General features: G+C 42.9%; 1 protein-coding gene across 1 annotated transcript in view; it reads left to right on the top strand.

Moving 5' to 3' along the window:
* Positions 1–27,717, top strand: part of LOC126235878 (uncharacterized) — a 201,046-nt gene that overhangs the window by 129,066 nt on the left and 44,263 nt on the right. The window contains exon 7 of the mRNA XM_049944788.1: positions 9,814–10,053. Within this exon, the coding sequence (XP_049800745.1) occupies positions 9,814–10,053 (240 nt within the window). The remainder of the gene's footprint in view (positions 1–9,813; positions 10,054–27,717) is intronic.

Here is a 27,717-nt window from a genome sequence, read left to right as displayed (position 1 = left end):
AACACCCAAAATTTAGCAATGCTGTTACAGTTGGTTCCTTTTATCTGCTCATCAACTCACATGATGTAACTTCCTGTAGTATAGGACCACAGCCTCTACAAAGTCTTTAAATGACATCATTTTTGCTTTAAACTTTTAACTTTTTTTATTGCCCTGTTGCAATTTTGGCTTCTGTGCCGTAGTTACTGGAAGGTTCAAGGAAAATATAAGTCATATTTTGAACAGATACCTGACACATGCAATTACAGTTGGTAGTGACTTCAGTCTACTTATGATATTCTGGCAAAAATACATATTTAAAGTTGGTTGTAGGCATAAAATATTGTCCAAAACTACACTAAGTGCTTTCTCCAGTATTTTGAGCAATTAGTTCGTGGGCTCATATGATTCTGATAACATACTAGACCTCTTAGTAACAAACAATCCTGAGCAAATAGATAACATCATAATGAATACAGGGATTAGTGACCACAAGGTCATTGGTTTGAATACCATAATATCCAAATCCCCCTGAAATGAATATATTAAAAACAGATATTAATTCCAGAATGAAATTTTCACTCTGCAGTGGTTTGTGCGCAGAAATGAAACTTCCTGGCAGATTAAAACTGTGTGCCAGACTGAGACTCAAACTTGGGACCTTTGCCTTTTGTGGGCAAGAGCTCTACTGACTGAGCTACCCAAGCAAAACTCAAGCACTGTTCTCATAGCTTTAATTCTGCCAGTACCTCATCTCCTTCCTTCCAGACTTCACAGACGCTCTCCTACAAAACTTGCAGAACTAGCACTCCTGGAAGAAAGGATATTGCAGAAATATGGCATTGCCACAGCCTAAGGGATGTTTCCAGAATGAAATTTTGACTCTGTAGTGGAGTGTGTGCCGATATGAAACTTCTTGGCAGATTAAAACTGTGTGCCCAACTGAGACTCGAAATTGGAACCTTTGCCTTTCACGGGCAAGTGCTCTACTGACTGAGCTACCCAAGCACAACTCATGCCCTATCCTCACAGCTTTAATTCTGCCAGTACCTTGTCTCCTAACTTGCCTGCAAAAGGCAAAGGTCCCAATTTCAAGTCTCGGTCCAGCACACAGTTTTAATCTGCCAGGAAGTTTCAGATATTAATTCACTTGACACCTTCCTAGGAGTCTCCATTTCTTATAAACTAACAATGCAAACACTGACTAGATGTGGTCTGAATTCAAAGAAATAGTATTGCTGACAATTAAGAGTTTTATACCAAGTAAATTAATAAGAGATGAAGCAGATCCCCCAAAGTACTCAAAACAAGACAGAACACTGTTGCAAAAGCAATAAAAAAAATGTCAGATTTAAAAAGAATCTAAAATGTATAAGATTACATCTACAGAGATACTCTGCAATCCTCCATATGGTGCATGGCAGAGGGTACCTTGTACCACTACTAGATATTTCCTTTCAGGTTCCACTAATAAACAGAGTGAGGAAACTATATCTATTTATATGCCTCCATGCAAGCCTAAATTTCCCTGATGATGTCTTCATAGTCCTGATGCGAAATGTACATTATCAGCACACAATCCTGCTGGAGGAACATCTACAACTGAGCGTTATGAAAATGTCACTTCAGTTGTACACTTTTTTATTTTTCATTGCTGAGACCATGACCAGTTTTGGACTATTACATGCCAGTCATCAGGTATGATACTGAAGATAATAATAATTTTTACATGCCACTTCAGTTGTACACTTTTTTATTTTTCATTGCTGAGACCATGACCAGTTTTGAACTATTACATGCCAGTCATCAGGTATGATACTGAAGCTAATAATAATTTTTACATGCACTTTTATGTATAAGAGAAAACAATAAAGAAGTACCATATAACATCTTAGAACACAGCGGTTGAAACGTAAGCCAGTGCCAAAGTGACATCAGGCAATACAACAGACAACTAGCCAGATAACAGAAGAATGGAATGAACAACAGGACATTTACATTTTATGCTGTGACCCCAAGCGCTGCAATGGAGATTATAGGATGTTGTGTACCACCAATGGACCCAGAGCACGAAGCAGCTTACACAAAGGAGGAAGTAAATGGATAAACTAAATGTGCAATGCCACTGCCATCTGTTGAAGAAAAGACTAATGCATGACCAACTAGCACAGCATTCACAATTTGAATTAGTGATTTACATGCAAAAGGAAAAAAAAACACTACAAAAAAGTTTAATGAAAAGCAATAAGAGTACATTACCAGTGATAAAGGAACACATTGAAACAGGGGCAGTACATAACCATAGTAAAACTCCTAACTGGGAGCTCTCATAAATGTGTAAAACTAAATGAAATTTTCTTTTTTCTTTTTTTTTGTCATGAGTGCCATGCAAATTTTAATTTTATTGGGGATGCATAAGGCAAAGTGTAATAATGTGCCATAATTATGAGCTGAAAGAACATACACACACGTTATTCCTATTTTTTTAAATAACTTGTTACTAAGCAAAATAGAAGCTATACCGTAAAGTCCTCATTGTAAAAACTCCTATATGTTTAATAGGTAGCAGTAATAGCAATAAAGGGACACATCAAAGATAGGAGCAATAAAGTAAGGTAATAAAACTACTAACCAAAAGCCATCACTTAAACAAGGCTTATGAAAGATAAGACGTGAGACAATTAAATTTTATGTCATAAATGACAGGCAAATTTTAATTTAATGAGGACACACATAATAATGCACAATAGCATGCTGTAGTCATAGGTTAAAAAACTAAAGTTATGCAAAATTACACTCCTGGAAATGGAAAAAAGAACACATTGACACCGGTGTGTCAGACCCACCATACTTGCTCCGGACACTGCGAGAGGGCTGTACAAGCAATGATCACATGCACGGCACAGCGGACACACCAGGAACCGCGGTGTTGGCCGTCGAATGGCGCTAGCTGCGCAGCATTTGTGCACCGCCGCCGTCAGTGTCAGCTAGTTTGCCGTGGCATACGGAGCTCCATCGCAGTCTTTAACACTGGTAGCATGCCGCGACAGCGTGGACGTGAACCGTATGTGCAGTTGACGGACTTTGAGCGAGGGCGTATAGTGGGCATGCGGGAGGCTGGGTGGACGTACCGCCGAATTGCTCAAAACGTGGGGCATCTCCACAGTACATCAATGTTGTCACCAGTGGTCGGCGGAAGGTGCACATGCCCGTTGACCTGGGACCGGACCGCAGCGACGCACGGATGCACGCCAAGACCGTAGGATCCTACGCAGTGCTGTAGGGGACCGCACCGCCACTTCCCAGCAAATTAGGGACACTGTTGCTCCTGGGTTATCGGCGAGGACCATTCGCAACCGTCTCCATGAAGCTGGGCTACAGTCCCGCACACCGTTAGGCCGTCTTCTTCTCACGCCCCAACATCGTGCAGCCCGCCTCCAGTGGTGTCGCGACAGGCGTGAATGGAGGGACGAATGGAGACGTGTCGTCTTCAGCGATGAGAGTCGCTTCTGCCTTGGTGCCAATGATGGTCGTATGCATGTTTGGCGCCGTGCAGGTGAGCGCCACAATCAGGACTGCATATGACCGAGGCACACAGGGCCAACACCCGGCATCATGGTGTGGGGAGCGATCTCCTACACTGGCTGTACACCACTGGTGATCGTCGAGGGGACACTGAATAGTGCACGGTACATCCAAACCGTCATCGAACCCATCGTTCTACCATTCCTAGACCGGCAAGGGAACTTGCTGTTCCAACAGGACAATGCACGTCCGCATGTATCCCGTGCCACCCAACGTGCTCTAGAAGGTGTAAGTCAACTACCCTGGCCAGCAAGATCTCCAGATCTGTCCCCCATTGAGCATGTTTGGGACTGGATGAAGCGTCGTCTCACGCGGTCTGCACGTCCAGCACGAACGCTGGTCCAACTGAGGCGCCAGGTGGAAATGGCATGGCAAGCCGTTCCACAGGACTACATCCAGCATCTCTACGATTGTCTCCATGGGAGAATAGCAGCCTGCATTGCTGCGAAAGGTGGATATACACTGTACTAGTGCCGACATTGTGCATGCTCTGTTGCCTGTGTCTATGTGCCTGTGGTTCTGTCAGTGTGATCATGTGATGTATCTGACCCCAGGAATGTGTCAATAAAGTTTCCCCTTCCTGGGACAATGAATTCACGGTGTTCTTATTTCAATTTCCAGGAGTGTATATAAAAAGAGGACATGTTACAGCTATGCAAGATAGAAAATGTGTGGACCTTGAAGTCCTGACTATGGGAAATAAGCATATGCTATTTAGTAGCTAATCCTAATTCAGGGCCAACAAAGAAATAGCAGAAAGACTGACCCAGTTAAGAAGTAAACTTGTGTAATGTACAATAATCAGAAACCAGAAGGAGAAGAAAATTAAGTGGGACACTGCTTCAAAAAACAAATGTTATTCAATAGGGCTTCATGCTTACGTGAAGATTGTTCATTCAAAATGCACGATGGATTATGGTTAATGTTGCAGATAATTTCAGTTTCTTCTAAAATGTTTATAACAGGACCTTTATGTTGAATACATAAAATGTAGCAATCTGTGTCTATATCTGAGGTGAATGATTATGGTCTTTCACATGATTGGTGAGGGCAGATTTAGAATTGCTAAGATCCTGATGCTCTCTGAACCATATGCTAAAGGAGCATCCAGTGTGGCCTATATAGGCTGAACGACACTCACTACATTGGATGCGATAGTCACCTGACTGCGTGTAGCAGTTGTCTTCTTTAGTTTTGTGGTGATTCAATAGGTGACCAACCTTATTGGGTGTGTGGCGCCGATGAGGTCAAAACCAGCATCGTTATATGTTTGTCTCTAGACTCCGAGCATCATCTTTGGATGCTAAGCTAAGATCATCTTTGCTCTCTTCCGTCATAGGCGCAGTTCTTTGTAAGCCTTGCTTGTGTAAAGAGATAAATAAATGAACTACTGCTAAAAAGGTGTTGTTTGGTGTAACTGACCCGAACATCCACCTCACTGGTGACCCCGAGTTGTAACGTCTTTCGTTTTAGTGTGTTCGCGGCCTCCGCATCCGTTATTTTTGCGTGTATTACATCGACACAGCATTTGAACAATGACTTCAGCCCAACGCCTAACACCAGATTTTGTGATCGACATGCATTGTGTTGCGGGTGATGTGCACCCGCCAGGACTGCAACACGATGCCTCTCACTCAATGATTACGCTGATTTTGCCGAACGTTTTCGAGCCTGCAACAATAAGTGAGGTGGATGTTCGGGTCAGATACACCAAACAACGCCTTTTTAACAGTAGTTCATTTATTCACCTATTTACACAAGCAAGGCTTACAAAGAACTGCCTATGGCGGAAGAGAGCAAAGATGATGTTAGCTTAGTGTCCAAAGACGATGCTCAGAGTCTAGAGACAAACATATATCGATGCTGGTGTTGACCTCATCAGTGCCACATAGCTGTCACAGTCTCTATCAACAGACTTAAGCCTGCTCATATCGAGCCTTCTTCTACCCCCCTTCAGGCCACGACCACGCCACTCACTGTCGTGGCTCATGATGCTCCGACCACGCCCTCCAGGTTGGACTTACACACTCAATCGAGTGACTTCCAGCCCCAATCATCAAGCTCTCCTCCAACCTCGGCCCCTACTCCGGTCTCAAGCACTCCATCGAGTGACCCCATGCTCCCCACGTCGAGCTTACCTACGATCACGCCCTCACCGCCGGGCCCTTCGCTGTTCCCTTCGATCTCTCCTCCGTCACCTGCCTCGCCCTGTTGGGGTTTCTCACACCCCCCTCCCCCCCCCCCCTCCACCATCTTGAACGTGCCCTCACTCGAGGTGTTTGTGCCTGTTCCCCCGGACATAATCCACAACATCTCTATAATACTACACAATGATACACTGTTCATCGGGTGTTTCCCTTCATCCTGTGCTCATGACACAACCTCCGCCATTCCCTGCCACCTGGTGAAATGTGTTCCCCTCTTGCCTGACGTTGACCTGGACATGCTTTGTGTGTTCACCATGCCCACTGGAGACATCTTTGTCGTCGCTCCGTTCCACTCGCAAACTGCTGGCCTACCTGCACCGCACAACCAGCACGCCCAGTATGGGCGCTTCAATGACTTCCAGGTTTGGTGGCCGAACCTTCCTTCACGTCAGCTACTCATGCAGCTCCCTGATGATGATGTTGTGAGCTGACCGTGGAACTCCCCTGCCAACGCCTTCATAACCCCCCCCCCCCCACCCCCCACCCTCGGCCTCTCAAGAGTACTCTGTACTGCGTGGGGGGGGGGGGGGGTGTCTATGTGGCACTGATGAGGTTGACACCAGCATAGATATACGTTTGTCTGTAGACTCCAAGCATCGTCTTTGGATGCTAAGCTAAGATCATCTTTGCTCTCTTCCGCCATAGGCAGTTCTTTGTAAGCCATGCTTGTGTAAAGAGGTGAATAAATGAACTACTGTTAAAAAGGTGTTGTTTGGTGTAACTGACCTGAACATCCACCTCAGGTGTATAAAAGGTGTGTACAATCCCCTATTTTTGAAGCCATTTCTCTCTCTCTCTCTCTCTCTCTCTCTCTCTCTCACACACACACACACACACACACACACACACACACACACACACACACTTCCTCTCTCACCACCTCTCTTTCCCTGCCCCTTCCCCACTCCCTCCCCCCTCCATCTTGGTGCTTGGGGTTGCAGCACAAAATGGAAGTGTCCTGGTGTTCATTCCATACTTCTTTACTCAGGCAGTCATCTGTTGTATTGTCTGGTGTTGTTTTGGCATTGACTTCTGTTTCACTGTATCTAGCCTGACTTGTTTTCTTATATAGAACTTCTTTGTTGTTTCCTCATGTGTAGTAGTGTGTGCAAAAATTATTATTAGCCTTGGTCTCATATTTATTTTCAGTATCACATGTGATCATGGGCATGTAATAGCCAAAAAGCAGTCATGGTCTAAGCACTGAAAAATAAAAAAAGCTTACAACTGAAGTGGTATTTTCAGTCTCCAGATTAGCAACAGTTTACAGGAGTTTGAAACTTAGAGTAGATTTCAGTGTGGCATGCTCTGTCACAAAATGTGGCAGTAAATACTGTCTCAGTTGTGCAACTGGATTCATGATTCCTGGTCAGAAAGGTCATAGCGTGTAGTAATTAGTGGGAAGTCACCTAGTGAAACAGAAGTGGCATCTGGGATTCCCGAAGAAAATGCTATAAGCCTTCCACTGTTATTTATCTATGGAAATGATGGACAGCTCATTTTATACTATTTGAAATAAGGTAGAGAGAGAGTGTCATGGATGTGACATGAGTTGGGATGGTAATCATTTAAACACAGGCATTTCTCGTTGCAGCAAGATTTGTTCCCAAAATGTCAATAACTAGTTTTCTCCTCCAAATGCAAAAGAAAAAGAAAAAAAAGTGACCGTAATAATAAAACAACAAATATACAATCTTTCACAGGAATATTTGATGTTAAGTTTTTCCACATTTTAGTAGACTGTGTTTTATATTCAGCAAAGACAGCAGCAGCTAATTTTCTGGCAGGTTTGCCCTTTGCTTTAACTGACAATCAGACAAACGTGTGGCTTTTAAGGTTTTGTGAAATGCAAAACACATTCCCTAAAATTTTTCGTCTAACAACCTCTTGTGAAATAAGGAAAATTATTAAATCTTTGAAAAATAAATGTTCTGTTGGAGTAGGTGACATCTCTAACAAGTTATTAAAACAATGTGAAGCAATTACAGCTGATGTTTTGAGTCACATATGTAATGCATCACTGACTCAGGGTATTTTTCCAGACAGGTTAAATATGCCATTGTCAGGCCTCTCTACAAAAGGGGGAAACCACAGTTGTCAATAATTACTGGCTAGTATCCTTGCTTACAGCATTTTCAAAAATCTTTGAGAAAGTAATGTACTCAAGAGTGGTTAGCCATCTCATCAGTAACACTTAGTAAATCACAGTTCGGATTTCAGAAATGCTGTTCCACTGAGACAGCAATATTTAATTTCACTGTCCACATAAGAGAGTCTTTAAATAGTAAAATATCACCAGTAGGAATATTCTTTGACTTGTCTAAAGCATTTGATTGTGTGAACGATGACATTATGTTAGAGAAATTACAATTCTGTGGTACAAGTGGAACAGCATATGAGTGGTTTAAGTCATATCTACAGAAAAGGAAGCAAAAAGTCGCTTTATATACTTCAAGTGATCCAAAGGAGTTTGCCACTTCCTCTAACTGGGGTGAAATTACATTAGGTGTTCCACAAGGTTCGATCAAGGGTCCCCTTCTGTTCTTGATATATGTGAATGACCTCCCTTCTTATGTGAAACAAGATGCTGAACTGACACTGTTTGCTGATGATACAAGCATAATTATTAATCCAGTAAAGGAAAGTCTGATAGAAAATGATGCAAATAAGGTCTTTGGAAAAGTTATTAATTGGTTTTCTGTGAATGGGCTTGGTTTGAACTTTGAAAAAACTGCTGCAAAAGTATAATTCCTTCAATAAACATAACACATCAAAAGAAGTCAGTAGCCAGGGTAGAGTATACTAAGTTTTTGGCTGTACATATAGATGAGAATTTTAATTAGAAAATTCATATTTTGTATCTCCTAAAGCAACTAGGTTCAGCAACTTTTGCAATCAGAATAATTGCCAATTTTGAGGATGTAGAAATTAGTAAGTTAATGTACTTTGCATACTTCCACTCTCTGATGTCATACAGAATAATATTCTGGGGCAACTCAACACTTAGGGAAAAGGTATTCACTGCTCAAAAGAAAGTAGTTAGAATAACAGGTGGGGTTCATAGTCGCACATCTTGTAGGCATCTGTTTAAAAGGTGAGGAATTCTTACAACTGCTTTACAGTATATTTACTCAGTAATGAAATTTTTTCTCAACAACATGGACCAGTTTAAAATCAACAGCGACATTCATGATTAAACTACCAGAAAAAAGAAAGACCTACACTATCCTTTACTTAACCTATCTTTGGCACAGAAAGGGGTAAAATATGCTGCTATAAAACTTTTTGATAAATTACCAGATGAAATAAAATGTCTGACAGTAGCAGTAATAGTCTCAAAAATAAATTGAAATCATACCTTCTTGACAACTCTTTCTATACCATAGATGAATTCTTGAATATGAATAAATAAATCTGGTGATATAATATATGCATTTTGTGCCATTTAAGGGAATGGGATAGATAACAGAAATATTTAGGTATGACACTATAATGTCAACAAAAAAAAGAAAAAAAGAAAGAAAACTTGTTTCCTGTGTGCATTTCTTGTGCATTTGACATGTTCCACATCATAACTGTTTTCCGTGCTACTGATCAATGGAACACGTAACTAACTAACTAGGGCAGGATGACTGCTTCACCCATGTTTTTCATCAGTATTCAGCCCATCACATTTCCTTCTGTAATTATTTTAGCTGTCCTCTTGTATCAATTGTGTTTTAATTGACAGTTTTAGAATATCTTATCATTTTATGCTATCTTACATGATGTGAGAGCATGTGACTGTGTGGGTGACTGTGAATGAGGTTGGAAAGAGTGGGTGTAATTGTGTCAGACTTACTTTTACTTGTTTTCTGATTTTTAGTCCTTATGACCACATCTGTGACTACTAATTTTCATAAGGGTACTGATAACCTTGTCACTGACTGTGCCCCCCACACACACATAGATATTTTAATGTTCAACTATTCTTCTCTGTGTCAATATTTTTGTTTTGTTTCTGTAATTATAAGATGAAACAGAAAATTCCATGTGTTTGCAGTTTACATCCCTGTCAATGCATCCCAGGGAGCCAGCTCTGTATCACTGAGCTTCAGTCTGGCGGATCGCAATAGTACTTCAGGATCATCACTGCCGACACCCACCTGGAGAATCAGGGTAACGCAGCTGGAGTGCCCAGGCAGCCCTTATGACTACTCAACCTTCACAGCTGCAGTTGCATCCCTGGCTCAGCAGCATCTGCAGAAGTTCTCACCACCTTATGTTGATTTTCACCTGCTAGGTATGGGATCACACTGACTGTAACAAATACCATCTTACAGCTTCTTTTTGGTTCCAAAATTTATTGTTTTTTCCATATACAACAAAAAATAGAAGATTTGGATCTTTGCCAGGGTTTCGGCTACCTCTTGTCGTGACCTGAAATGAGGAATATCCTTTCCGTCCCTCCACTATCCTTTGCACTCCTCCCACAGTGGTCTTCCACAAACCACCAGACCTACAGGGTACCCTTGTCCCTAGTACACCCCCACTCACTGCTTGTATCTCTGCAATAGATCTAGATGCAAGACCTGTTCCATACATCCTCCCATCACTACCTACTCCAGACTGATCAAAGACATCTCCTATCCTGTTGAGTCCTGCCTAGGCATCAGATTGTAGGGGGTGTCTAGGAAACCTGCTTCTTGGATCGCTAGACAACAATTCAAGCACATCTTATTAATGAGTTTTATTACAAAAAGTACATGACAATATGTAACTTTGAGAATTTCACAGATGTGTCTGAAGCAAAGGGCAAAATCCGAAAAAACAACTTCTTCAATATAACAATTCTGATACAAGTGAAGTAACACAGTTGATGCTTCTATCCTAGTTGCTAGTCTTTTCCCTGCTGTAGATCTGGGCTGTGGCTTGTTGGGTGCGGTGCTTTTGTTCTCTTCATTTAGAGGCCACTGCTGTCATGTTGTCATACTGGAGAGGGGTTGGTCAGCATGCAATTGGCTGACGTCTTCTTCACAGCCCTCTGTGCTCTCTCATTCCCAATTGGCATGTCAGCACTTGACTTTATGCCTTAACGTTCCTCCCACCCAAGGTGATGGACCGTCATGATATAGGGAGCACAACAATGGTGGGGGAGGCAAGACCCTGGATGCTGCAATGGACTAGAAGCTGCGGCTGGAGAGGATGGCAGACCTCCAGTCATACCCTGCCATCTGGCCTTTGCTCTGGCGGAAATGTCCCTGGAAAATGATCAGAGGGGTATGTGTCCACCTCCTGAGACCCATAACCAGAGGTAGAAGGCATCTGCTGCTGCAATGTGGGCGGGTCGAGCTCCATCGGTTGGACATGAGGAGGTGGAAGAGCCAAAGGCTCTGTCTCTATGGGTTCATCCCATGGTGTCTTGATGACACCCTCTGGCAGCTGCTGTGGCCGCACTGCCCTCGGGTTCCATGGATATGGGGGAAGAGATACAGAAGGATCACCATGCACATGACAGTGGTGAATTTGATTGTGATGTCGGCACTGCAATCTGTCTGAGCCTGAAATGAGATACATGCAAGTGCCAAGTCAATGAAGGATTCACCTCACGCCCACTGTCTGCTGCTGCTAAAAATCCTGAAAAAAAAAAAAAAAAAAAAAAAAACAATATCATGCAGCACAAAGTGATATTTGCAGCCTTCCTTTAGCACCAGATGCTGAGGAGGGTGGAGTAGGTGAAGTAGTGTCTGATAGCAGTGGCCGTGAAAAATTCTGCTGGCGGTGGTCCATCTTGTGGATGCGAATGATAGGAGGTGAGAAACAATAGCAATGCTTTATCCCTGGTGTGTGTGGTGCAAAGTTTGGCCATCTGCTGCTTGGAGGTTCTGACAAAACTTTCTGCCTTGCCGTTTGACTGTGGATTTAATGGTGCACTAGTTAGATGCTGCATGCCATTGCATTCACAAAATCTTTCAAATTCATTTGACATCAGCTGAGTTCTGTTGTCTGACACTATGACTTCATGCAAATCTTCAAGGCAAAAAATAGAGGACAGTGCCTGAACTGTGCTACATGATGTTGTTGAGTTAATTGGCACAGCAAGAGGAAACTTGCTATAAGGGTCACAATTAACCAATGAGCATTCCAAAAGGGTCCAACAAAGTATGTGCACACGTTGTCATGGTGATTGCGACTTAAGGCCAAGCAGAGATTTTTTTGTGGTGGAGCAAACTGATTTTCCACACAAGCGTGACACTGTAATGTCATCTGCTCTATTTGGGTGTCCATACCCTGCCAAGCACAGTGTTGACATGCTAATTGTTTCATATGAACAATCCTATCCTCGTCGCCAAATGTTGAATCCTGCCTAGTCGTCGGATTGTGGGGGTTGTCTAGCAAACCTGCTTCTTGGATCACTAGACAACAATTCAAGCACATCATATTAATCAGATTTATTACAAAAAGTGCATGACAATACTTAACTTTGAGAATTACATAGATGTGTGGCAAGCAAAGGGTGACATCCAAAATAAATGAGCTTCTTCAGTATAACAATTCTAATCAAGTGAAGTAATACAGTTGACGCTTCTACCCTAGTTGCTAGTCTTGAAGCTGCTGTAGAACTGGGCTACAGCCAGTCAGGCATGGCACTTATGTTCTCTCCGCATAGAGGCCGCTGCTGTCGTGTTGTCATCCTGGAGAGGGGTCAGTCAGTGTACAGTCAGCTGATGTGTTCTTCACAGCCTTCTCATTCCCAACTGGGGTGCCAGCACTTGACTTTACGCTGTAACATATCCTATCAAAGGCAGGGATACCTGTGAAAGCAATCATGTTTTTGTTTGTTTGTTTACAACAGGCTCCATTACACATTATGTAGCAAGCTTTCAGAGCCAGTGGCTCCTTCTTTGGGCAGAAGGGCTGAAGGGGAAGGAAAAGGGGTGAAGGAAAAGGACAGGAGAGGTCTAGGAAAAGGGGCAGATTTTGGGAAAGTCACCGAGAACCATGGGTCAGGGGACACTTACCACACGGGATGAGGACTGATTGTTGGGGACTGCATCAGACAAGATTTGAAAACCTGAGAGCTTAAAGGTGAAAACAGGGTAATATGCAAGACAGAGATAACTGCTTAAACATTACACATGAGTTATTAAGAGTGAAAAGCTGAATGCATTGTATGTAAAAGAGGTAGAAGGCGTGTGGTGAAAAATACACAGATAAGACAGTGAAAGATGTAGGATACTAAGAAAAGAGCAATTACTGTGAAGGAATGCTGACACAGAAGAAATTAACATAAATTAAGGCCAGATGTGCGGTGAGAACCAAGGACATGTTGTAGCGCTAGTTCCCGCCAGCTGAGTTCTGAAAAACTGGTGTCTGCTATAGGTGGTGTAGGAGGGTGCATGGGGCAAGTGGAGACAGTCACAGGGGTAGGAACCATAGGGTAGAGAGACCGGTGCAGAATGAGTGTAGAGTCTGACAAGAATATTGGGGAGATTGGGAGGGTGATGAAAAGCTATTCGAGGTGTGGTGGGCAAAATTTCAGACAGTATGGATCTCATTTCATGGCATGATTTTAGGAAGTCATGGCCCTGTCGCAGTAGCTAATAAATACATTTCAGACCAGGATAATTCTGTTTTTTTGGAGGGATCAGCAGTACTAGGATTGGATTTGCTGGCCTGGGAAAGCTGCTTTTGAATTATGCTGGAGGGGTAATTGCATGCAGTGAAGGCTGAGGTTAGAATGGTGGTGTATTGCTGTAAAAAGTCTGCTTCCGAACAAATATGTTTGCCTTGAATGCCAAGGGTTTGCCTTGAATGCCAAGGTTGTATGAGAGGGAACATTTGACATGTCAAAATGTAAGTATTGTTGTTTGTTGGTAGGTTTAATGTGGACGGAAGTGTGTAGCTGGCCTTCTGTGAGGATGAGATCAACATCAAGGAAAGTGGCATGGGATTCAGAATAGGAGCATGTGAAATTTAATTGGGAGAAGGTATTTAGATATTCTAGGAATGTTAACAGGTCAGCCTCACCATGAGTCCATGTGGTAAAGATGTCATCAGATATCTAAATCAAGCCAGGGGCTGAAGACTTATGGATCCCAGGAAAGCCCCCTCCAAGTGACTCATGGAAAGGTTGGTGTGGGAAGGAGCCATCCTGGTTCTCAGGCCGTACCCCTGATCTGTTTGTATGTCTGCCCCTCAAAGGTGAAGTAGTTGTTGGCAACTATAATGTTGATTATGGTGAGCAGGAAGGATGTCATAGATTTGGAATCAGTTGGGTGCTGACTGAGGAAATTTCCAGCAACAGACAGACCATGTACATGGAGGATGCTGGTGTAGAGGGAGGTGGCATCAATGGTGACAAGCAAGATGTGTGGTTGGAGTGGGACAGGCATGGATTTCAGATGGTCTAAGAAATGGTTGGTAGCTTTGATATAGGAGGGGAATCTTTATACTATGGGTTGCAGGTGCTGATCAGCTAAGGCAGATATAAGTTCCGTGGGTGCTTTGAAGCCCACAACTATAGGATAGTCAGGGTGATTGGGTGTGTGGATCTTAGAATAAAGGTAAAAGTTGGTGTGTGTGTGTGTGGGGGGGGGGGGGGGGTGAGAAATTGTATGGATAGAGGTGTTAGTCTTTGTGAGGGGTCTGAGGTTTTAAGGAGGGACTGCAGATCAGTTTGAATCACAGGGATTGGATCTTGATGGCCCAGACAACTGTTGTAGTTTACTAACATACTCCTTTTGGTCAAGTACTACAGTGGTAGATCCTTTGTCTGCTGGGAGGATAATGATGGAGTCATCAGATTTTAGGGAACATAGAGCCTGGAGTTGTGCAGAGAACAGGTTAGGGTCATGTTGTAGGGACCTGAGGAAGGGTTGTGAAGCAATGTTGGATGTGAGGAGTTCTTGGAAGACTTGTAAGGGGTGATTTTGAGGTAGTGGTGGTGGATCAAGTTGGGATCATGGTCTAAACTGTTCAAGGCAGGGTTCAATGTCAGGTTTGCTGTTGGAAAGGTTTTGGAATTGGGTTAAAAAGTGATATTTCCAATTGATATTATGTGTGAAGGAAAGTAGGTTCTCCAGTAAAGCAGCATGATCAAATGTAGATTTATGGCTGAAAGTGAGAATTACAGGTAATTCAGAAGGAGAGAGTGCTTTTGATGAGAGGTTATGGACACTGTACTGTTGTGACTGGTTCTTGTGATTATAGGTTATTCTTGGTTTGGGAGGCAGTGGTGAAGGTTGGGTTGGCCAAGCTTGCTTTGTATGAGAGGAGTGGTGGTTGATGCTGTGGCTGTTTAGGGGGCTGCAGAGAGACAGGAAGGGAAACATCACTTTCAGGTAGTGTAGGAGCAGGTGGGATAGCTTTTTGAGGCAAATTCTGGCATGTTGTTGCAATTTGAAGTTGGCTTGACAGATGATACCATCCAAGGAAATGTGAGGAGCAGATAACTGCAGGATTTTGTGGAAGGATTACATCCAGAAACAGGGACTTTTAGTGTTAGGCCTTTTGGCATAACTCCAAGTGACAAGCAGGTTTCAATAAACAGAATGTGGGACCTTAGTTTGATAGTGCAAAAGCATGTTTTCAGAAAGAATGGGTGTAATATGAGACGGGATTCATCAAGGGAAGAGAGGACAGTTTGGAGAGTTAGAAATCATGGGAGTGACAAAAAAATAAATAAGCAGAGAGTGAAAAGATAGAAAAATGGAAGAAAAGCAAGGAACATTTCAGATCAGAAAAATTCATATGAAAATTGTGAGAACAGACAATGATTGATAAGAGATAATGAGTGGGTGATCTACATGATACAAAAAAAAAGATTGGAAAAAAAAATTGGAAAAGCCATGAAAACGGTGCCTGTTCCACCACATGTGCCATCTGGATTCTTCCCCCAGACATCAGTTTCTCCAAACTCTGCTGGTGGGAACTAGTGCTACAACATGTCCTTGGTTCTCACCACCCGCTTGGCCATAATTTATGTTACTTTCTTCCGTCTCAGCATTTCTTCACAGTAACTATTTTTTTCTTCACTCCATTTTAGTTTTCTACATCTTTCATCGTCTTATCTGTGTATTTTTCACCATCCCCCTTCCACCTCTTTTACATATAATGCACTTAGCTTTTCACTCTTATTAACTCATGCATAATGTTTAAGTAGTTATCTCTGTCTTGCATATTAGCCAGTTTTCCACCTCTAAGCTCTCAAATTTTCAAATCTTGTCTGATGCAGTCCCCAACAATTACTCTTTCCTTCCCATCCCAAGCAGTATGTGTCCCGGACCTGCAGTTCTAGGCAGCTTTCTCAAAATCTACTCCTTTTCCTAGACCCTTCCAGTCCTTTTCCTTCACCCCTCTTCCCTCCCCTTCAATGCTTCTGCCAAAAGAAGGAGCCACTGGGTCCAAAAGCTTGCCTAATTACAATCTTCTTCTATGTGTGTATTCCACCACCGCTTGGTGAGTAGATTTTTTATCTATGCAGTTAAATTATTTTGTGAAAATTGATTGTTTTCATTGTTATATTACTCATTATTTGTAATACTCTGTGTATGTATTTTTTGTGCATGTATGTAGTGTAATGTGTTGTAACATGATGATGATGATGATGATGGTGATGCTGATCATGAGAGAAGGAAGAGGGTGAAATCCAGTGCTGACATATAGCCTACTCCTAATGAGTAGCACTGAGGGGACAATCAAGCTTAACGTCCCCACCCAACGGACAAATCACCATCAACAGAGTCACATGCCCTCACTTCATGAAACACTTCAAAGGGGGTTGGTATTTAAATCAAGACATTGGTGCAAAGTTTGGTGATAAGGAACTTTAAGCCACCATCTCTACTCCCCTTGCAGGCCAAATACTGGCAGTGAAAATTTTTCCAGTACCAGGATTCGAACTGGTTTACCTCACGTCAAGCGCCACCACACAAGTATGCATTAGCAACTTCAGCCACGGAGGGAGGTGAAAGCAGTCATGTGATCTTGAAACTAAGCTGCAATCACTCCACTGCTTTCTGCATGGGCATGCCAGCTAATAAGCTGTCTGCCTGCATAAACGGACACTAACAAACTGTGGCCAAGAGGCAGATGGATTACCTAATTGCTGAACATGCTTTCCAATACAGTGTGCTTCACTTCAATGACTGCTTCACAGCCTACACCATCTGGATCCTTCATGATAACACCAGCATTTTTGAATTACACAAGTGGGAATTCTCTTTGCAATGTTCCTGTAATCCCCACGGCCTCAATCTTCGCTAGGCCCTTCCCTCCACCTAACTACCCCATTCCCCACTCCCACTCCAAGCACTCCATAGCCTTCTGTTCTGTCCCCATTGCAACCAGTAGTCTTTTCCCCCTCTGTATTTCTCTCCTTTCCCCCCTCTCAGCCTCCCCCACCCACCCAAACACACAAACCTCCTCATTACACTCAGTGGCCCTACCCTGTCCCGACCACGTTCCTGCACACCCCCAAAAGCAGCATTACACCTTCCCCCATCCCTACCCTGCTGTCCCACCTGCTCTCCAGAGCATGGCTCCTCCTTACCCCTACCACCTACTCCAGATTGCTGCTCTTATTAGGCATAGTTGCAGTCCACAGTGTGGCCACAGCAGCCAGAGACAGTGGTCACGTGTGTTTAAATTGTGCTTGTTAAAATGTATATGTGTATTTTCTACTTCAGAAGAAGGCCTTTTGGCCAAAGACTTTAATGTATAGCAGTCTTTTTGTTGCGCCTGTCTGTGACTCAACAGTCTCCTGTGTATGGTAAGTAGCAATCTATCCTTCTCATAACATTGTCTATATTTCATCCTGAACTTTGTGTTGTGACAGTGCCATGAGATTTAAAAGTGCTGCTACGTCTGTACGCCAACACGGCGATAGAGGCGCTCCGCAGCTCGGCTGAGCGCGGGAGCGCCACATGGCTATGAACGGCGCCGGCCGCATGACACGGCATGGCAGTTGACTGACAGATACGGAGTTGGTAGCATGTAACCCGCTATAGTTTCTACGTTTGTATATCCACGCAATTTAAGAGTGATTAAAGGTTATAACACTTCTTGGCGACGAGGTCGGATATTTTTTTTCCTGCGTTGTGGACTTGTGTGTTCGTGTCGGGGCAGACATGGAACAGCTTCTGCAAGCGCTCATTGAAAAACAAACACAGCTGACGGCTGCTATTCAGGCTTTGTCGATGTCGCTTACTCATCGTCTGTCTTCCTCTTCTCTGCCTCCGTTCCCTCCTTATGACGAGGCCGCTGAAGACTGGTAGGATTATGAGAAGCGTTTGCGGCAACACTTCTTGGCTTTCGGCATTGTCGACGCTCCTGTGTGTAAGTCGTTATTTCTGTCTTGGATTTCCCCACGGATCTATCAGCTGCTATCTCAGTTAGCACCTCTGCAGGAACCTACCTCTCTGTCCTTCCAAGAAATGTGTGACTTATTGTCTAACTATTACCAAAAAACACCCACGTCGTTGCCGCCCGCGTGGCGTTCTACTGGTGTCGTAAACAGCCCCATCAATCTAACAAGGCTTGGGCCGCGGAACTACACGGTCTGAGTAGGAAATGTCAGTTTGTCATGGACACTCATCATGAGTCTTATGCTGATTCAGTGGTTAGGGACGCTATTCTACGGCTTGCTCCTGATAAAGAAGTTCGGCAACATGCCTTACAACTGCCAAACCCGTCGTTGTCGGAAGTTCTAAGCATCGCTCAATCTTTTGAAGTGTCTCACGCTGCTGGTGCGCAAATAGACAGGTGGTGTGATGTAGGCGCTGTACAGACCACTTTTGACACGGATGATTTGCCTTTTTCACAGGGGAATGACGATGTGGCGGCAGTTCACTCATGTCCATAACGTCGCGTTGGGCCTCCACGCTCGCAGCGAAAACAGCAACCACAGAAACAGGTTCGTTCCGCCCTTCCTTCTTGTCCACATTGTTTCCTACGGCATGACAGGGCCGCGTGTCCAAAACGTTGGGCCACGTGTAATTCATGTAGGAAAAAAGGCCACATTGCTTCTGTGTGTCAGTCCCCTAAAGCTCCTGTCGACGAGGACGAGGCATTGGACATGGATGTTAACTGTGTGCTTTCTCAGACAAATAAGTTGTTTGTTACTGTTCATGTTCTGGATAAAGACATTCGCATGCAAGTGGACACTGGCTCTGCAGTAACTCTCATTAATTCTCGCACGTATTTGAGTTGGGCTCCCCTCCCTTGTCTCCAGTTACGCAAAATCTGCGAACTTATAATAAGCAGAAAATTCCTATCGTTGGTCAGTTTGATGCTTCCACTGCCTACAAGCCTGTTGTTAGGCCCCTCACGTTTTATGTGGTGGATCATGCGGGCACTGAAAACCTGCTCGGTTATGATGCTTTCCAGTTGTTCGGGTTCTCCATTGATGATGATGTGCACCTCATATCTGAGGATATTCTGTATCAACAGCTGGATGGATTGTGTTCTGAATTCTCGTCCATGTTCTCTGCTGGTCTGGGTCGTGCCAAGGATTTTGAAGCCCACATTACTCTTAAACCTACAGCTCGCCATAAGTTTTTCCGGGCACGCCCTATTCTGATGGCGTTGCGTGTACCTGTCAAGGCTGAGATAGACAGGTTAACAGCTTCAGGGATTCTCCTTCCTGTTACCTCCAGCGAATGGGCATCGCCAATCGTGGTGGTTTATAAACCAAACGGGAGTCCGCGATTGTGTGGTGATTTTAAAGCCACTGTCAACGCTCAGAGCCTCATTGACACTTATCCTCTTCCCCGTCCTGAGGAGTTATTTACCAAGCTCACTGGGGGCCAGTTCTTTTCCAAACTTGACTTATCGGAGGCGTACCATCAGTTGCCGTTGGATGCGTCTTCCAAGGAATTTCTCGTCATCAACACTCCTTGTGGGTTGTATCAGTACCAGAGGTTACCATTTGGCGTCGCTAGCGCGGCGCTACGTCAGCACGTTGCGGCCATTACCACTCTACCCCGGCCGTCTACGGTCAAAGAACTTCAGGCGTTTCTAGGCAAGATTGCTTATTATCACAAATTCATTCCATCCTTGGTGGCGGTGGCTCATCCTCTGCATCAACTGTTACGCAAAAACATTCCTTTCTGTAGGTCTGACGAGTGTGAGCAGGCTTTTGTCCGCCTGAAGGCTCATTTGCAGTCGGTGCCTTGTCTTGCCACATTCCGTCCGGGTCAGCACTTGGTTCTGGCGACTGACGCTGTTCTCGCCCATCGGTATGAGGATGAGTCGGAACGACCCATCACCTATGCTTCCAAGACCCTCAACGATGCCCAACGGCGTTACTCTCAAATCAAAAAGGAGGCGCTCGCTATCATTTATGCTCTAAAAAAGTTCAGCGTTTTTTTGTATGGTTCTAAGTTTCACCTCATCACTGACCACAAGCCGCTGGTCTCTCTATTCAGCCCCTCGGCGTCGCTTCCGGATAAGGCAGCTCACCGCCTACAACGTTGGGCCTTATAGTTGTCTCGTTTTCACTATGAGATTCACTGTCGCCCCACGGCCCAGCACGCCAATGTTGACGCGTTGTCGCGTTTGCCGATGGGCCCCGACCCGGTTTTCGATCGAGATGAACTACTCTGTTTCCACATTGATGAGGAAGAACGTTATGTGGTCGAGGGTTTTCCACTTACAGGTTCGCAGATCGTGTCGGCTACTGCGCGTGACCCGGTCCTGCGTCAGGTGATCAGTTTTGTTCAACGGGGTGGGCCGGACAGGACCAAGGGCCGGGCATTGGATCCCCTTCGCAACTACCATGCCTTGCACCTTTGTCTGTCTGTTCATGAGGGTGTTGTTCTTCTGGCCATGGATGGCGCATCTCCACGGGTCATGGTGCCAGCCTCTCTTCACAAAGATGTTCTCAAACTATTGCATGAAGGCCATTGGGGGATTTCTCGGACCAAGTCCCTGGCCCGTAGGCACGTTTATTGGCCCGGTATTGATTCGGACATCGCCCACATGGTCGCTGCGTGTGGTCAGTGTGCTCAACAACTGGCTGCACCCCATACAATGCCCTCTCCGTGGCCTGATCCGGCGCAGCCATGGGAACGGGTGCACGCTGTCTTTGCCGGCCCCTTCCTTGGCACTTATTGGCTACTGTTGATTGACGCCTTCTCGAAGTTTCCGTTTGTTGTTCAATATCTGTCGCCCACCACTGAGGCGACGACACTGGCTTTGTCCAAAATCTTTGCGCTAGAAGGTCTTCCATCCACGATTGTCACGGACAATGGCCCTCAGTTCTCTTCGCAGGCCTTCCATGATTTTTGTACTGGACAAGGGATTCATCATGTTACAGCACCGCCCCTCCATCCGCAATCGAATGGGGAGGTCGAGCGCCTTGTCCGCACTTTCAAAAGCCAGATGAAAAAATTCCTTAGTGATTTTTCCACAGATGACGCTCTGTTGCAATTTCTGAGTTCTTATAACTTCACGCCTCTGGGTGATCGCAGCCCTGATGAACTCTTGCATGGCCGCCAACCGCGCACTCTACTGCACCTGCTTCACCCTGTCAGGCCTTGTACTGTGTCCCCTTGTGCGGGAAAATACTCGGTGGGTGCCGACGTGTGGGCATGAGGGTATGTATCTCGCCCTAAACGGATTCCAGGGGTGGTCAAAGCTCTTCGTGGCCGCCGGCTTTGTGAAATACGTACGGACGACGGCATGGTTGTTCGCCATTACGACCAGATGCGCCCACGAGTGGTGGCCACACTGGTGCCACCGCCCCTTCTTTCGTCTCCACCAGCCTGAGAAGCCAGTCCTGTCGCTGCTGCCGATCTTCCGTGTGTGTTGCTGCAGCCGACGTCGCTACCGCTTCCGAGTACGCCGGAACCGGCCCCAGTCGCGACGCCGCCTTCTCCGGGACCCATCTCACTGGAGCACACCCCCAGGTCCACGACACCTATGGATGCTGCTCCAGAGTGATCACCCATCATCTCATCCAGGAGGCACGTTCCACGCACAAGCTTCCATCCTGGACATTTTCGACCATACTCTCGTGTTTCTCCGCGGGATCTTCTCGGGGCCTCCCAAGAGGCCATGGATGTCTCCGCACTGTCCGTGTCTCCAAGGAAGTGAGTGTTTTTTTTCAAGGGGGGAAAAGTGTTGTGACAGTGCCGCGAGATTTAAAAGTGCCGCTACGTCTGTACGCGAACACGGCGATAGAGGCGCTCTGCAGCTCGGGTGAGCGCGGGAGTGCCACCTGGCTATGAACGATGCTGGCCGCATGTCACGGCATGGCAGTTGAGTGACAGATACGGAGTTGGTAGCATGTAACCCGCTATAGCTTCTACGTTTGTATATCCACGCAATTTATTAGTGATTAAAGGCTATAACACTTTCCATTGTTGAAAATGGTAAATAGGCAAGCTTTTAGACAAAATCTGATGTTCAGAAGCAGCGGGAGACAGAGAGGAGAGAGACAGGGGTGGAGAGAGAAAAAAAGGGAGGGAGGGAGAGAGAGAGAGAGAGAGAGAGAGTTATTTTTGAAATAGAACTTTAGACAAACAAAAGAAGTTTATAGTAATTTTCATATGTCTTATCTCCTGCTCTGTGTTTCTTTGGAAAATTGATACAGCACAGTGTTGTCCTTGGACAATTGAGGCAGCAGAGTGTTTATGGCACTGGTCTTTTATTTGGGATGATCGTGGTCCAAATCCATTTCCAGTCACTTATGTATAGGTTTTCTGTAGTTTACTACATCAGTTAAGGTGAATGTCAGGATAGTTCCTTTGAACAGGACAAACCAATTTTCTTCTCCATCATTTGTCCAATCTGAACTTCTGTTTTGTCTCTAATGGCTTCATTATTGAACCCTAATCTCTCTTCTGCACCTCCTGTATTAGTTGAGCAGTGGTATGTCTTAAGATGTATAATTGTATCTTTTTCTGATGATAGCCTAAACATTTGTTTCATTCATTTATTGCACCTGAGATTATTAAGGCCTCCAGGTATTATCTTACAACCAAACAGGTCTCCCTAAAGATTCTCTTTACAGATGAAGTGTATAGTACTGGTATGACGATTTACACATAATGATAGTAATAGTAATGATAATAATAACAATAATAATAATAATAAAGCCCGTGGAGGCCCGGGAAAAGAATAGGCCTCCGGTATGTTCTGCCAGTCATAAAAGGCAACGAAAAGAACAAACCACTAATAGGGCTAACTCCCCTTTTAGTGTGATTATTTGGTTCAGGACAGAACTAAAGAAGCCTTGGACAAGCGCCGTCATGGTCGGGGACGACGCTTGAACCCTATGCCCGCCCACAATGGTAACGACACTGCTAGCCAACTGGAAAATGATTTAAATCCAAATAGAGGTGTTTTGCAGGATATGCTTCCTGCAACCACCCTAGAAGGAAAACAAAGACAGAGGATGAGATGGTCAGATGAAGTTAATCGACACCTCATGTTCTGTTATTACCAAGCAACAAACCTAGGAACCAACACAACTGGATACAGATCACAAGTATACACAACATTTATTACCAGATACCCAGAATTAAAATTTTCAACAGAACAACGACTAGCTGATCAGATCCGTGTAATGATCAAAAATAACAGGATACCCCAGTCAGAATTAGAAAACATCAAACAACAAGTACAACAAATACTGGAACAAAATAATGTGCAATCAGAAGAAGAAGAAAATACAGTAATGGACTCAAACATCCCAGAGCAAACAAACAAAGAACAACACGCATCAATTAAACAATCAGAGGAAAACGAAATCTTAAGACAGCCACCAGAACAAGCACAAATAGAACACGAAGTGACACACATGTTAGATATAGAAGAAAAATTTCAGCTGACATATATAGAATACAAAGAAACAAATACAGACATTAGACCATTCTTGCATAGACCGCCAAATAACCCACAAGTCGAAACAACAATAAAAACTATCAACACAATCATACACAACAAAATAAATGAAAACACAACTTTGGAAGAGTTACAACTACTGGTTTATATAGGAGCACTCACTACTCTAAATATACACACTAGGCAGAGATCAGAACCAAACAACACACAGAAGAAACCCACAAAACCAGCATGGCAACACAGGCTATAGATCAGAATAGAAAAAAATGAGAAAAGACATCGGACAGCTTACACAATTTATAAGAAATGAAATGTCAGAAAAAAAAACGAAAAATGTTAGGTAAAATCTCACAACAAGAAGCGATAGAGCAATTACATGAAAAGAAACAGAAATTACAAGCATTGGCCAAACAACTTAGAAGATACAAAAAAAGTGAAAATAGAAGGAAACAAAACCAAACATTCAACACAAACCAAAAGAAATTTTACCAGGCAATAGATAACACACACATTAAAATAGACAATCCACCAAACATAACAGACATGGAACACTTCTGGAGCAACATATGGTCAAACCCGGTACAACATAACAGGCATGCACGGTGGATACAAGCAGAAACAGACACATACAAGATGATACCACAAATGCCTGAAGTGATAACATGAAGTGCAACATGAAGTCACCCAAGCAATTAATTCTACTCACAATTGGAAAGCCCCTGGAAAAGATAAAATAGCAAATTTCTGGCTAAAGAAGTTCACCTCAACACATTCACATCTAACTAAATTATTTAACAGTTACATTGCAGACCCATACACATTCCCTGATACACTTACACATGGAATAACTTATCTGAAACCTAAAGATCAAGCAGACACAGCAAACCCAGCTAAATATCGCCCCATAACATGCCTACCAACAATATACAAAATATTAACTTCAGTCATTACACAGAAATTAATGACACATACAACACAGAACAAAATTATAAATGAAGAACAAAAAGGTTGTTGGAAAGGAGCACGAGTATGTAAAGAGCAACTGATAACAGATGCAGAGGTGACATATCAAGCTAAAACTAAACAAAGATCGCTACACTACGCATACATTGATTACCGAAAAGCTTTTGATAGTGTACCCCACTCATGGTTACTACAAATATTGGAAATATACAAAGTAGATCCTAAATTGATACAGTTCCTAAACATAGTAATGAAAAATTGGAAAACCACACTTAATATCCAAACAAATTCAAATAATATCACATCACAGCCAATACAGATTAAGCGTGGAATATACCAAGGAGACTCATTAAGTCCTTTCTGGTTCTGCCTTGCTCTGAACCCACTATCCAACATGCTAAATAATACAAATTATGGATACAATATTACTGGAACATACCCACACAAAATCACATATTTGCTATACATGGATGATCTAAAACTACTGGCAGCAACAAACCAACAACTCAACCAATTACTAAAGATAACAGAAGTATTCAGCAATGATATAAATATGGCTTTTGGAACAGACAAATGTAAGAAAAATAGCATAGTCAAGGGAAAACACACTAAACAAGAAGATTACATATTGGATAACCACAGCAATTGCATAGAAGCTATGGAAAAAACAGATGCCTATAAATATCTAGGATACAGACAAAAAATAGGAATAGATAATACAAATATTAAAGAAGAACTAAAAGAAAAATATAGACAAAGACTAACAAAAATACTGAAAACAGAATTGATAGCAAGAAACAAGACAAAAGCTATAAATACTTATGCTATACCAATATTGACCTACTCATTTGGAGTAGTGAAATGGAGTAACACAGACCTAGAAGCACTCAGTACACTTACATGATCACAATGCCACAAATATAGAATACATCACATACATTCAGCAACAGAAAGATTCACATTAAGCAGAAAGGAAGGAGGAAGGGGATTTATCGACATAAAAAACCTACATTATGGACAGGTAGACAATTTAAGAAAATTCTTTCTAGAATGAGCAGAAACTAGCAAAATACACAAAGCAATCACTCATATAAATACATCGGCTACACCACTACAATTTCATAACCACCTCTACAACCCTTTAGATCACATAACATCAGCAGATACGAAGAAAGTAAATTGGAAAAAGAAAACACTACATGACAAGCACCCGTATCATCTAACACAGCCACACATCGATCAAGACACATCCAACACATGGCTAAGAAAAGGCAATATATACAGTGAGACGGAAGGATTCATGATTGCAATACAGGATCAAACAATAAACACCAGATATTACAGCAAGCATAATATTAAAGATCCAAATACCACAACAGATAAATGCAGACTTCGCAAACAACAAATAGAAACAGTAGATCACATCACAAGCGGATGTACAATACTAGCAAATACAGAATACCCCAGAAGACCTGACAATGTAGCAAAAATAATACATCAACAGCTTGCCTTACAACATAAACTTATAAAACAACATGCTCCCACATACAAGTATGCACCACAAATTGTACTGGAGAATGATGAATACAAATTATACTGGAACAGAACCATTATAACAGATAAAACAACACCACACAACAAACCTGACATCATACTCACTAATAAAAAGAGGAAATTAACACAACTAATCGAAATATCCATACCCAATACAACAAATGTACAAAAGAAAACAGGAGAAAAGATTGAAAAATACATCCAACTGGCTGAGGAAGTCAAGGACATGTGGCATCAGGATAAAGTTGACATTACACCAATAATACTATCAACTACAGGAGTCATACCACACAATATCCACCAGTACATCAATGCAATACAACTACATCCAAACTTATATATGCAACTACAGAAATCCATAATTATTGATACATTTTCAATTACCAGAAAGTTCCTAAATGCAATATAACATATACCGTATAGTTAAAAGGAATTCACGCTTGATCAAGGTCCGCGTCACTTTCCATTTTTGACCAGACATAACGTCTGAGATAAGAAAGAAATAATAATAATAATAATAATAAGAACTGTTGCATTAACTGAAAATTATTGCAATAACATCAGTCTTATTAATAGAGTGAAAATACATTTCTAATTATATAAAATTCCCATTAAATGGCCATAATGATATACTAACAGAAAAGGATGGGTACAGTACGGAAAGAATCAAATTAACTGGTCCTGAAAAGTGAGAAGTATTACCAAAATGTCAATACAAGACATAACTAAAGAAAAATCAAAAACAGTGAAGAAAAGTGAAAGAGACGGAACTGACAGTGGAAGTAGATGTAGGTTCACTGTTTGACATAAAGCAGACAAAATATACTGGGAACGTAGATATGTCAGTGATATCAGCAACATTTTAGTCTCCTCTTGTTTACAGTATAGTTTGCAGAATTACACAGGTTTCTGGGTAATCTGTTCATCATATGTATGACTGGAATAAACAAGGCAATAAACAGCATGTAAAAATATGCATAGGCACAACCAAAATGCAGGATATTTCAGATCTTGAATTGCAATTATGCAATGATGTATTTGATGTTTGATAAGAGGTATTGGGGGAATCAGTGGCTAAGAAACCAAAGAAGGAAGCAAAGTGTGTAAAAATCACAACCATTTGGTTGTACGCAACGGAAATGAGATAAGAAGGTCAAACATAACCAAACAACCAAATGTCTTCCACACTAATTCATGATTAGCTTGAGTCACCTTGGGTTTTCACTGTTTGTGCCATGTCAAACTATATTACAGTAGAAGATTTTTGGCAGGACTAATGGCTGGACTAGTGGTTGTTTTCTTTGAAAAATTTTACTAAATTTTTGAATTGCACATGGACAAAAGAGAGATTTCCTGCAATGTGACAGTATATTGTGCCTAATTCATATAGTAATTTAACATCATGCCAAGACCTTTTACTATTTGTTACAAAACTTTCAATGTTTGACAAAATAATTTAATTGGATAGATAAAAAAATCTACTCATCAAGTGGTGGCAGAACACACACGAGGGTTTTAATTAGGCAAGCTTTTGAAGCCAGTGGCTCCTTCTTCAGGCAGAAGGGTTGAAGGGAAAGGAAGAGGGTTGAAGGAAAATGAC

The sequence above is a fragment of the Schistocerca nitens genome, chromosome 2 (assembly GCF_023898315.1).
Source record: "Schistocerca nitens isolate TAMUIC-IGC-003100 chromosome 2, iqSchNite1.1, whole genome shotgun sequence".
Taxonomy (NCBI): domain Eukaryota; kingdom Metazoa; phylum Arthropoda; class Insecta; order Orthoptera; family Acrididae; genus Schistocerca; species Schistocerca nitens.
Note: the sequence above shows the minus strand (reverse complement) of the source record. Positions and strands in the feature narration are given on the sequence as shown.